The sequence below is a fragment of the Dendrobates tinctorius genome, unplaced genomic scaffold (genome assembly GCF_039654945.1).
Source record: "Dendrobates tinctorius isolate UK_male_01 unplaced genomic scaffold, ASM3965494v1 ptg000163l, whole genome shotgun sequence".
Lineage (NCBI taxonomy): Eukaryota > Metazoa > Chordata > Amphibia > Anura > Dendrobatidae > Dendrobates > Dendrobates tinctorius.
The window spans coordinates 6469111-6483159 of record NW_027361830.1 but is presented as its reverse complement, the minus strand read 5'-3'; the positions used below and the strand labels follow the sequence as shown (position 1 = coordinate 6483159).

General features: G+C 46.6%; 1 protein-coding gene across 4 annotated transcripts in view; it reads left to right on the top strand.

The window, feature by feature from the left end:
- Positions 1-14049, top strand: part of LOC141052853 (serpin B4-like) — a 58161-nt gene that overhangs the window by 35713 nt on the left and 8399 nt on the right. For all 4 annotated transcript variants that reach the window (XM_073550161.1, XM_073550159.1, XM_073550160.1 and 1 more), the window contains one exon: positions 12443-12585. In XM_073550161.1, the coding sequence (XP_073406262.1) occupies positions 12443-12585 (143 nt within the window). The remainder of the gene's footprint in view (positions 1-12442; positions 12586-14049) is intronic.

Sequence of the window (14049 nt, the reverse complement as noted above, 5' to 3'; positions counted from 1 at the left end):
CAGGGAAGAAGAAAAAAACTGCTTCTGCTGCTAGCGATTTTGCCTGTACAACACACCAGTCACTGTGTGTGCAGTGCAAGGGGAGGCTATATTGTGGTGGATCAGCGGTGTTGGTTGTTAGGCTGCCTTCTAAGGCTTCCTGACAGCTGCATTGCTGTTTCCCCACTGCTCTGCAAACTGCTTTTTTAAAAGCAATCCCAATTTTTTTTTTGTCCTGCTAAGGTACTGAGCGTGCATTTATTCACACCATACAGCGGTGTACGCTCCTCACACAGTACCGTGTAACGGCTGTTATCACAGCCACAGTGAAGGTATCAGTGTGTCACTGTGGAGGACTTGTTCCGTTCTTACAGACCTACACTCTAGGGAGATTCCTATTCTACCCAATTCTACAATTCACTTTTTTCACACCTGTGCCATCGAGCCTGTGACATAGCGCTCTGATATTCAGTGGGCCTCACACAATCCAAAAGTGTCCAGTGTCCACAAGTGTCTGCAGAAATTCAAAATCTCCCTTATCCTGTAGTCACTTTTTTCACACCTGCTGCCATCGAGCCTGTGACATAGCGCTCTGATATTCATTGGGCCTCACACAATCCAAAAGTGTCCAGTGTCCACAAGTGTCTGCAGAAATTCAAAATCTCCCTTATCCTGTAGTCACTTTTTTCACACCTGTGCCATCGAGCCTGTGACATAGCGCTGTGATATTCAGTGGGCCTCACACAATCCAAGTGTCCAGTGTCCACAAGTGTCTGCAGAATTTCAAAATCTCCCTTATCCTGTAGTCACTTTTTCACACCTGTGCCATCGAGCCTGTGACATAGCACTGTGATATTCAGTGGGCTTCACACAATCCAAGTGTCCAGTGTCCACAAGTGTCTGCAGAAATTCAAAATCTCACAGAAATTCAAAATCTCCCTTATCCTGTAGTCACTTTTTTCACACCTGTGCCATCGAGTCTGTGACATAGCACTGTGATATTCAGTGGGCCTCACACAATCCAAGTGTCCAGTGTCCACAAGTGTCTGCAGAAATTCAAAATCTCACAGAAATTCAAAATCTCCCTTATCCTGTAGTCACTTTTTTCACACCTGTGCCATCGAGCCTGTAACATAGCGCTGTGATATTCAGTGGGCCTCACACAATCCAAGTGTCCAGTGTCCACAAGTGTCTGCAGAAATTCAAAATCTCCCTTATCCTGTAGTCACTTTTTTCACACCTGTGCCATCGAGCCTGTGACATAGCACTGTGATATTCAGTGGGCCTCACACAATCCAAGTGTCCAGTGTCCACAAGTGTCTGCAGAAATTCAAAATCTCCCTTATCCTGTAGTCACTTTTTTCACACCTGTGCCATCGAGCCTGTGACATAGCACTGTGATATTCAGTGGGCCTCACACAATCCAAGTGTCCAGTGTCCACAAGTGTCTGCAGAAATTCAAAATCTCCCTTATCCTGTAGTCACTTTTTTCACACCTGCTGCATCGAGCCTGTGACATAGCGCTGTGATATTCAGTGGGCCTCACACAATCCAAGTGTCCAGTGTCCACAAGTGTCTGCAGAAATTCAAAATCTCCCTTATCCTGTAGTCACTTTTTTCACACCTGCTGCATCGAGCCTGTGACATAGCGCTGTGATATTCAGTGGGCCTCACACAATCCAAGTGTCCAGTGTCCACAAGTGTCTGCAGAAAATCTAAATCTCCCTTATCCTGTAGTCACTTTTTTCACACCTGTGCCATCGAGCCTGTGACATAGCGCTGTGATATTCAGTGGGCCTCACACAATCCAAGTGTCCAGTGTCCACAAGTGTCTGCAGAAATTCAAAATCTCACAGAAATTCAAAATCTCCCTTATCCTGTAGTCACTTTTTTCACACCTGTGCCATCGAGCCTGTGACATAGCGCTATGATATTCAGTGGGCCTCACACAATCCAAGTGTCCAGTGTCCACAAGTGTCTGCAGAAATTCAAAATCTCCCTTATCCTGTAGTCACTTTTTTCACACCTGTGCCATCGAGCCTGTGACATAGCACTGTGATCTTCAGTGGGCCTCACACAATCCAAGTGTCCAGTGTCCACAAGTGTCTGCAGAAATTCAAAATCTCCCTTATCCTGTAGTCACTTTTTTCACACCTGCTGCATCGAGCCTGTGACATAGCGCTGTGATATTCAGTGGGCCTCACACAATCCAAGTGTCCAGTGTCCACAAGTGTCTGCAGAAAATCTAAATCTCCCTTATCCTGTAGTCACTTTTTTCACACCTGTGCCATCGAGCCTGTGACATAGCGCTGTGATATTCAGTGGGCCTCACACAATCCAAGTGTCCAGTGTCCACAAGTGTCTGCAGAAATTCAAAATCTCCCAGAAATTCAAAATCTCCCTTATCCTGTAGTCACTTTTTTCACACCTGTGCCATCGAGCCTGTGACATAGCGCTGTGATATTCAGTGGGCCTCACACAATCCAAGTGTCCAGTGTCCACAAGTGTCTGCAGAAATTCAAAATCTCCCAGAAATTCAAAATCTCCCTTATCCTGTAGTCACTTTTTTCACACCTGTGCCATCGAGCCTGTGACATAGCGCTCTGATATTCAGTGGGCCTCACACAATCCAAAAGTGTCCAGTGTCCACTAGTGTGTGCAGAAAATCTAAATCTCCCCTGTCCTATAGACACCTTGTACCTTGTTTTACATTACTATATAGTTTGTTGGATTTTTGTCTACATTTCTACCAAAAATGAGGAAGGCTGGTGGAAGAGGCCGTGGAATTGGGCGGGGGTTGGCAGCTGGTAATGATGGTGTTGGTGGTGGATCTGATGGTAGTGGCAAGAGCAAAATAGGACCGAATGCAGGAGGTGTTGAGCCTGCGTCATCGTCTGGCTCCATAAGGCTTCGAAGGCTTAGTTTTCTAGGAGTTGGCAAACCGCTTTTAACGCCAGAGCATCAGGAAAAAGTTTTGTCTTACATTGCTGACTCAGCCTCCAGCTCTATCGCCTCCTCTTCTGAAGTTGTAAAAAGTAAAAGCACTGAGTCGTCATTGGAGGCTCATGTTCATGAACCACACCTTTCCTTGTGTCCTTCACCACAACCAAGATTGAAGGATGATGCAGGCCATACTACTGAATACTCCATGGAGCTGTTTTCACATACCATGCCTGGATTATCAAGTGAAATGGTGAATTACCCAGGCCAAGATGAATCTGACATGGAGTGCACTGATGCACAGCCGCTGATAGATGATTCTGCTGGTAAATTCACTCAGAGCACTACATTGTCCTCGCAGTGTACAGAGCCAGATTCTGGACCTGATGAGACTCAGGTGCCCCTTCCCGCACACTATACCACCATACACGGTGACACAGAGGAAGGTGCACATGACATTGAAGAGGAGGTGATGGATGACCCAGTTGTTGACCCAGATTGGCATCCATTGGGGGAAGAGGGTGCTGCTTCCAATAGCTCAGATGAGGAGCATCCACAGCAGACATCAACATCGCAACAGCTGTTATCTGGCAGGCCCGGAGCACTCCAAAGACAGGTTCCAAAAATCAAAAGAGTTGCTGGACAGCTTGTCCAGAGGGTCAAAACATCACAGCGTGCTAGGTCGCAAAATGTCTGCCAAAGTAGGAAGAGTGCAGTGTGGCACTTTTTTGAACAAAATCCTCATGATCAGGCCAAGGTTATCTGTAAGAAGTGCGCAAAGACGTTTAGCCGAGGGAAAAATCTGAAAAATTTGAATACCAGTTGCATGCTTAGACATTTAACTAGCATGCACTTGCAAGCGTGGACACAACACCAAACCTCAAGTGCCACATGTGCAACTGATCACAAAGAAGGTAGTCAGCAACGCTACATTGTTTCCCCCACTGTAAGCCCACCGGTTAGCACAGCATCAAATGTTGAGGTGTCGTTGCAAGGCCACAGCAGTCAGGGAATCCCACTGTTATATCAACGAAATACTGAATCTAGGCCATCAGAAAGAACACCAACTCCATCACCATCATCAACCCTCTCTCAGTCCGCCCTTTCCACCGCTACTTCTACCATATGCAGCTCTCAAGTCCAGCTCACCCTCCCAGACACTATGAGTAGGTCAAAAAAGTACTCAGTCTCTCATCCGCGTACACTGGGTTTGAACGCCCACATTGCCAAACTAATCTCGTTTGAGATGATGCCCTATCGGTTGGTGGAAAGCGCAGCTTTCCGCGAACTCATGGCCTATGCTGTACCACGCTATGACCTACCCAGTCGCCACTTCTTCTCTCGCAAAGCCATCCCAGCCCTCCACCATCATGTGAAAGACCGCATTGTCCATGCACTCAAGCAGTCAGTGAGTGGAAAGGTGCACCTCACAACTGATGCATGGTCCAGTCGGCATGGCCAGGGCCGTTATGTGTCCATCACTGCGCACTGGGTTAATGTGGTGGATGCAGGGTCCACAGGGGACAGCGGTTTTGGGACAGTGCTGCCTAGCCCACGGTATAGGAAACAGTTGGCTGTAGGCGTTCCACCCTCCTCCTCCTCCTCCAGAAGCGAAAGCTCGTCCACAGAGCGCAGTCGTACGAGCACTCCATCAGCAGCTGCCACTGTTGCACACGAGGTGTCCCCCTATCGAGCAGCTAGTGGAAAGTGTCAGCAGGCTGTGTTGCAGATGATGTGTTTGGGCGACAGACACACCGCCGAGGTGCTGGCCGAGTACTTGAAGCGACAAACTGAGTCATGGCTGGGCAGTGTACATCTTGAGGCAGGCAAGGTAGTTAATGATAACGGCCGTAATTTTGTGGCAGCCATAGCCCTTTCAAAACTCAGCCACATACCTTGCTTGGCTCACACCTTGAACCTGGTGGGGCAGTGCTTCCTCAAAAATTATCCGGAGTTAACAGCCCTGCTCCATAAGGTGCGAAGACTGTGCGCGCACATCCGCCGGTCGCCTGTACACTCCGTTCGTATGCAGAAGCTGCAGCGATTGCTCCACCTTCCCAACCACCGCCTCATTATCGACATTGCAACAAGGTGGAACTCCACCCTGCACATGGTGGAGCGGCTGTGCGAGCAGAGGCAGGCCATAATGCATTTGTGGGAGGATACACGGCCAGGCACTTTGAGAGCAGACATGGAGTTGACAGGTGTGCAGTGGTCGAAGCTGAAAGACCTCTGTAAAGTCCTTCAGTGTTTTGAGGAATGCACACGGCTGGTAAGCGCAGACAACGCCATCCTAAGCATGAGCATCCCACTTATGCGTCTGCTCATGCAAACTTTGACGCACCTTAAGGAGCAGGCGTCTGCAGCCAATGTTGACGAGGAGGAAGAGGTGGAGGGAATCCTTGATGACATTCAGCCATTGTCTGCTCAGGGACCTCTCCTGGACGAGTTGGAGAAAGAAGAGGAGGAGGAGGATGATGATGGGGATGATTACTTAGGGGAGGAGGATGCATCTCGTGGGGCAAGTGAAAATGTTGGTGTGGCAAGGTCTGGTACAGGGTTTGTGCGTGACTGGAGGGATGTGGATTTGCCAGAAAGTGCTCCTCCAACCAGCACTCGCAGTGCATCATTGACACCGGGAACATTGGCCCACATGTCAGATTATGCCTTGCGGATCCTAAAAAGGGACCCCCGCATTGCCAAAATGATGAACGATGACGACTACTGGTTGGCCAGCATCCTGGATCCACGCTATAAAGGCAAATTACAAAACATCATGCCACAGGAGAACCTTGACCTAATATTGGCTAATAAACAAGCAACTCTGGTAAATCGGTTGCTTGAGGCATTCCCAGCACACAGCAGCGGTGATGGTTCTCACACGAGCCGTATGGGCTGGGGGCAGCTTGGCAGAGGTGTTCATGGTGCACACAGCAGAAGTGGCATTGGAGACAGGGGTTTCATGACAATGTTGTGGACTGATTTTTCAAGTACCGCTCACACAACTGGTAATACAGCATCGACGGAAAGTGACAGGAGACAGCAGTTGTCAACTATGGTTACAAACTACTTTTCCTCCCATATCGATGTTCTCCCACACAGGTCATTCCCCTTTGACTATTGGGCTGCTAAACTGGACACCTGGCCTGAATTGGCACAATATGCCTTACAGGAGCTCGCTTGCCCAGCTGCAAGTGTGCTATCGGAAAGAGTCTTCAGTGCAGCTGGATCAATCCTGACAGAAAAAAGGACCCGTCTGTCAACCCAAAATGTGGATGATCTAACCTTCATTAAAATGAACCATGCATGGGTTTCCAAGGATTTTGTCCCACCTTCCCCTGATGACACATAGGGTGACAGAAAAATGGCTTGCTTTGATCCACCTCTTCCTGGGACTTGACCTATTTCGCCTTTTGCATCAGCTGAATGTCCAACATCAGCATATGCCACTTTCTAAAACTCCCTAACTGTGCTGCCTCCCCCCCCATGGCCGGGGTCACCACCTACCGCACGACACCGTGCGAGTGCCGTTGCCCTGGACAGGTGGGTAGGCCGACTCTTGGGCGCGGGCACTGGCACAGGGTCCCTCATAGTGCAATCAAGTGTCTCTGACGGTGGTGGTGCACACCCGCCGTCAGACACACCGCCATACTATGAGGGGCCCAGTGCCAGTACCAACGCCCACGAGTGGGCCCCCCTTGCTTGGGCAGGGCCCCAGCATTTGCAATCTTTACCTCTCCCTGCTCCTCCGCTGTGTAGTCTGGGCCGTCAAATCCATACTGTGCCTGACACCGTCTGAGCCTGCCTCCTGATGTATAGACATATCTTTTGAATGTGTACGCTATCCATACATGTTATCCGGGGATACGGTACCCTTTCTCACCTTTGTGCAATCACTTGCAAGCCATACTGTGCCTGACACCGTCTGAGCCTGCCTCCTGATGTATAGACATATCTTTTGAATGTGTACGCTATCCATACATGTTATCCGGGGATACGGTACCCTTTCTCACCTTTGTGCAATCACGTGCAAGCCATACTGGGCCTAACACCGTCTGAGCCTGCCTCCTGATGTATAGACATATATTTTGAATGTGTACGCTATCCATACATGTTATCCGGGGATACGGTACCCTTTCTCACCTTTGTGCAATCACGTGCAAGCCATACTGGGCCTAACACCGTCTGAGCCTGCCTCCTGATGTATAGACATATATTTTGAATGTGTACGCTATCCATACATGTTATCCGGGGATACGGTACCCTTTCTCACCTTTGTGCAATCACGTGCAAGCCATACTGGGCCTAACACCGTCTGAGCCTGCCTCCTGATGTATAGACATATCTTTTGAATGTGTACGCTATCCATACATGTAATCCAGGGATACGGTACCCTTTCTCACCTTTGTGCAATCACTTGCAAGCCATACTGGACCTTACACCGTCTGAGCCTGCCTCCTGATGTATAGACATATCTTTTGAAAGTGTACGCTATCCATACATGTTATCCGGGGATACGGTACCCTTTCTCACCTTTGTGCAATCACTTGCAAGCCATACTGGGCCTTACACCGTCTGAGCCTGCCTCCTGATGTATAGACATATCTTTTGAATGTGTACGCTATCCATACATGTTATCCGGGGATACGGTGCCCTTTCTCACCTTTGTGCAATCACGTGCAATCCATACTGGGCCTAACACCGTCTGAGCCTGCCTCCTGATGTATAGACATATATTTTGAATGTGTACGCTATCCATACATGTTATCCGGGGATACGGTACCCTTTCTCACCTTTGTGCAATCACTTGCAAGCCATACTGTGCCTGACACCGTCTGAGCCTGCCTCCTGATGTATAGACATATCTTTTGAATGTGTACGCTATCCATACATGTTATCCGGGGATACGGTACCCTTTCTCACCTTTGTGCAATCACTTGCAAGCCATACTGGGCCTAACACCGTCTGAGCCTGCCTCCTGATGTATAGACATATATTTTGAATGTGTACGCTATCCATACATGTTATCCGTGGATACGGTACCCTTTCTCACCTTTGTGCAATCACGTGCAAGCCATACTGGGCCTAACACCGTCTGAGCCTGCCTCCTGATGTATAGACATATATTTTGAATGTGTACGCTATCCATACATGTTATCCGGGGATATGGTACCCTTTCTCACCTTTGTGCAATCACGTGTAACCCATACTGGGCGTGAGAACGGCTGGCGAGCTGTTAAGCAAGCTACAGCACCTGTGGTTTGCACACGTAAGTTTTTCATTTTTTTCAGGAATGACGGTTAGGCCTAATTCCGGAACTGCGGTTGACCTGCACTTACTGCAAAATCATCGTTCGCGAGTAATAATTGTAATCAGTGATCCCTATCACTAACGTTGTTCAGCGGGTTATCTGCACCTGTAAGCGACAAACGCTGGCCTTTTCAGTGTAGCGCACATGCAGCCACGGACATGTAAGGGCATGACACACCAGTTATTGGCCAATCTCATGTGCCAGAGCCTCACGTGTCCCTCTAGTAAGCCAGACTCGGACCACGGGGCATGACGGAGTCTCGTTCGTTAATGGAATTAAGCTTGCAATGTGTGCATCTGTTCTGTAGCTGGCATGGTTGAGGTTGCCCGTGTTGAGTCAAATTTCGCCGTAGGCTCCACTCCTGGTGGTGCCCTTCTGGACATTCCTTTAAGGTTCAGCTTTGCAACCATACTGCCCACGTAAAACAAACACTTTGCCTTCATGAACGCTGTTTGGAGGGTCATGACTCGTGGGAATAACGCCACCCAATCAGTTAACCTGCTAGAGAGATCCTTCGTTGCTCCCAAGCATGACATCACACTCCCTAGGAGGAAGGTAATGCCACTGTGGCGACCGTACTCCTGGGGGCGACACAAGTGCACTGATGCCCAGCCACTGCTCGTTGAATCTGCTGGTACATTGACCCAGACCACTACATTCCCCTCGCACGCTACCCGGCCTGAATCTGACCCTGATGAAACTCAGGTTACCCTTCCCATATACAGTTCCATCTTACACGGTGACAAAGAGGAAGCTGCAGATGAAAGTGCAGGTTCGGCCCACCTGCCATCAGACACACCACCGTACTATCAGGGGCCCTGTGCCAATGCCGTCGCCAACGAGTGGGCCCCCCCTGCTTGCTCAGGATCACAGCACTTGCAAGGTTGAAATACTGTGCAGTGAGATGGAAGATGGGGACGACGAGGAGTCCAGACAAGTACAGGGATTCCCTAGCGAGGAGACTTATTTGATTGTTTTCAATGTTGGGACAGCAATTTTTGGGGAGCACTATACTCTGGAGAATGATAGATGGGGTCCACCATACACTGGAACATTCCAAAGGTGGACATCAGATACTGGAGCAGCATTTACAGGGCCCATTATACACTAGAGCATTAGAAATGGGGCCCATAATGTTTGTAGCATTATTTGGGCCCATAAGACAGTGGAGCTTCATCCATGGGGACCAACATATACTGTAGCATTATGTGGAGCTCATCATATTCTGTTTCAAACATTATATGGGACCAATGATTCTGTATGGAGAAATAGATGGACCTCGTCATGAGATGTAAAAAGTGAAGTATTTTTCATTGTACTATACCGCTATTTCTCTGCCGTATCGGAGCATGATGAGTTGTGGTATTATGTGTTAAAGGGGCGCTCTTTCGCCCAGGGCACATGAAAACCTGGAGCCAGCCCTACCCCTCCACAACTTTAGCCAAATAACCCCCATTTTTCAGTGCGTAACTTGTATTATGAAGTTAATTAAGGTTGACCAGCTTAAGTAAGAAGAATTGATGCTTTTGGCATTCAAATGAGCACTGTAGGTGTGTTTCCTGTCCTCCTCTCACTGCCGACTTTTATTCCCCATTGACTTACATTGGGTTTCGTGTTTCGGGACGACCCCGACTTTTCCCTATAATCGGCCGATCTTGCTCGACCCGACTTTTGGAAAAGTCGGGTTTCACGAAACGAAACTCGACCATAAAAAACCAAAAGTCGCTCAACTCTAATCCTCACTCCTCACTGAGTGACTGTCCTTCCTACTCTGCCTGCCCTCTCTGCAGACTCGACCTTCGACTCATCTCAGACTAATCTGATACTAATCTGATCTCAATCCTACACTTTCCCCTTCTTTTATACTAACTCCACCCACCTCCCAGCACATCTCGTGTTACGAAGCAGGGTTCCACGAAGGGTGCTCTGCTACCCCCAGCCTGAAGCTGCTAGGTGGCCCTACTGAACTATCCTGTGTGTGGGATGCAGGTGTTGGAGTGTGGTTAGGAGTTCCCACCTTACCTGGATGGTGGGGCACTACACCTTAGGAGAAGGTGCAGTACCTCTGTGGCGACTGAAGCCTCAGGGGCGCCACACACCTATTCAGACTAGTTTGGATGTGCCAGTCAGTTTTTTGTTGTTTCTGTAGCTGTGGTGTCATCCTTCCCATGGTTAATAATTTTTATAGGGTTATCAGAGGCAATGGAGATGGCTAGAAGGAGAAGGCAGGCACCTGTTCCCCAGAGCAACCACACGTGGAAATTTCCCTTGTCAAGGTTTAAGTGTTCCTTTTTTGCTGGTATATTCCTATTCCCATGCACTCATTCCCACCTAAAAAATGGTTTATGGTTCATGTGTTTTTTCCCCTTCTCCTCCTCCACCACCATATCCAAAGCATCACCATGCGGCCCTCACTAAATTTTTAGAGGTTAATCAGAAGCAGTGGGGTGTCTAGAGGAAGAAGGCGGCCAACTGTTGATCCCCTTTCAGCAGGTCAGCTATAGTTTCCACTCACCGACTGGTTTGTGACTGGTTCACGCACTGGAACTCAACATTAAATATGTACTTGGCAAGACTGTGTGAGCAGTAGTAGGCAGAAGTTGATTACCATCTCCAACACGTTCATTGGCAATCTGCTCAGTCTCCGCACATAAAAAGTGGTGCGTGGCCATGGATGTATGACATCAGTGAAGAATCAACATAAATGGTGAGCGGTGATGTCAGCATAATCAGAGTAAACTTTCTGCTTCTGTGTCTACTCAAAAACTCCCTGCTCAAAATTAAAAAGAAAATTTTGCATGTGGACCAGGCAGAGATGAAGGAAGAAAGTACACAGGTTGCAACGTGCTTGCTAATCCTCTGTCCAGGATGCAGGCGCGGATGCGTGTAGCTCGGCAATTATAGATACACATTCACAAGCACTATCAGCAACCACGTCCACTTCCTTGTCCCAGCACAGCAGTCAGCTGTCCTTACCCCAGGCCTTAAAGTGTGTTGAGTAACGAGTATAATGGGAGTCAATAGAAAAGCTGTTTTTTTCTGGCAGACCCTACAAAGAGCTCTGAGGGGCAGTGAAAATGTACAAATGGATGGAAAAAGTGCTAAATGGAAGGAGAACAGCATGTGGAAGACCCCTAGAAGCATCTCTGACTCCCAGATCCCTGCTGAGAACAATGGTGTCAAACTTTTACTCTGCTTTATGGAGTGAAGCTAGGTCTTGTGGATGAGAGGGTGTGTTGTGCTTCCGCACCTTGACCACGGCCATGGACTCTGCGTGCACTGTCAGCAGCGTGTCCACTTTACCATCCCTTACTGCATGCCTTGCACATTTTAAATTATCTATGCAGCTATATGCAGCATTATTACAGAAGAGAGTCTATTTGAATTGTCCCTGAAAGGATTTTTTCTTGGATCGCAGCAAGAAAATCTGTAACGCTATCAAACATGAAAAAATGTCAGTAATACAATAATCCATATTCTGCCACTGAACCCAAAATTATTTTCAGATATGAGGGATATTAGGAGAGAATAAAATCTATTTGAATTGTCAGTGAAAGGATTATTTCTTATACATGGCAGCAACAAACTATGGAACGCAATCAAACCTGAGGAAATGTCTCTAATCTCTACCCTCAATTTTTTCAGATATCAGCTCTAGTATTAGAAAACAGAATATATTTGAATTAGCCCTAAAAAGAGCACTTACTTTAACGCAGCAACACCAAGGACTGTTATGCAATCAAGCCTGCTCTAAGTGCTCGTAATACACTCTTCCTACTACAGCAGCTAAACCTTCCTAAAATGCCACTAACTGCAGTATTATAGAATAGAATCTATTTGCATTAGCACTAAAAAGGGTTGTTGGTTTAAGAATGCCCAATCAGCTATATAAATAGTGCTAGGAAAATGGCGGCACCGCACCTTATATAGACCCAAAGACACTATGCCGCCAGCCAATCACATTAATGCCAGAAGCCAATATGGCTATAGCATTACTATGATTCTCAGGCAATCCCCAGATGTTTAGTGGCTGAAAATCAGGCATCAAACATGCAGGACGGGAATCGAGTATGGTGAGCGAATAACCGTATTCTCAATCGAGCAGCAAGTGCCAAGCATGCTCGCTTATCACCGACGAAAATCCTTTTTGGAAAATATTCTTTGAACTAGTGAGCAAATGCGCTACATATAGCATCTATTTTTTTATTACAGGCAAAATTAAAGACTTTTTCCCTGAAGGTTCGCTGGACAAATCAGCCTCATTAGTCTTAGCAAATGCTGTTTATTTTAAGGGTCAGTGGAAGAAAAAGTTTAACGAGGAAAATACAAAAAATGCTCCATTTTATACAACAAAGGTAAGCAAACAGCTTTATCTAACCTTACATACAGTATAATACCATTGAACTGATTTTGGTGGATCAACTGGCTAATTAACTTGTATAGGCACTACTAATTCATCAAACTAGAAAGAAGGTTTAAATGGAGTTTGTCAGCAAGTTTGCAACCCTCCCCCCAAAAAAAAAAAAAAATAAACAGATAACTAAAACAATGAGAAATGAACACACTGATTGATAGCTGATCTATGTCTGAGATCAGGCACTAGTTAGGAAATAGTGCGCCTGGGCAAATCAGTGGTCTCCTGATTCTTGTGCACTAACTTGACCTTCTAAGGGCACAGGCTTCATTATTGTACTGCACATGCACCACAGAATACACACATATGGGCCCTCAGAAGGGCAAGTTAATGCCCAAAAGTGAGGAGTCAGTTGATCTACTCAGGCGCACAATTTCATGGCAGCACCTGATATCGGATGTACATCAGCTATCGATCAATAGAGACAGGGAGTTGCCAAAAATGTTAATGACCTGATGAGGCAGAATTCTGCAGCCCATAGCGTTTTACACCTTATTTGTATACAGCTAAATATGTGTTTTGTTTTCAAGATTCAGGAAACAGATTGACAATATAAATATACTAGTGAGTTGGGATTTAATAAATTGTAAATAGACGAATTAGGAAAGTCAAACTTACTGGCAAGTTCCCTTTAAGAATATTGGATTTCAACATGCCTAGTGCTTTATTCCCACAAAGAGGAATCTGGCATTATTACCCTCTTCACAATGTACAAGTTTGACTTTATAGAAAAATATCATTTGTAAAATCCTCAGTACAGAATAGTACACAAAGGAAATTCAGGGCATTGTTCTTAAGTTTCTCAAAAGTGAATAACACCTTTAAGAAACATAATTTATACCACTTTTTATTGTTTTAAGGGAATCTGTCAGTAGGATCAACCCTCCTGAACCATCTATATGGGCATGCAGGTCATAGGAAGCTGAATAAAATGATAGCTTGATATCTGCAATCCAATGTCTTATTCCAGAAAAATCCATGTTTTTGTTATATGTAAAAGGCTGTTCCAGGCTATAGACCAGACACTGATCTGCATGAGAAATGAGGTGTTACCAGTGTGAGACATGTCACTAACACAGAACAGTAGAACTAAAGTTTGTGGCACGACAAACATGTCAGCAGCTGCAGCTCTCACAGCTCTGCTGTGTTGCAACAATATTGAAACACTGGCTGACTGTGAGCTGGAAGCTGAAGCTGAGAGGAACTTGCAGATGTGTTAGGTATAATCGCACACAGCTCTGTAATGAAATCAGGAGATCAGAGAGCGGCCATTACATATCACATTGGTATTGCCCAATTTTTTTAACACTTAGCTCTGGATGTAGATTCTTATGCAGTTCAGTATCTGCACATAGTCTTTAACAGCTCATTCCTATATAAGAAAAACATGGATTTCTCTTGAATT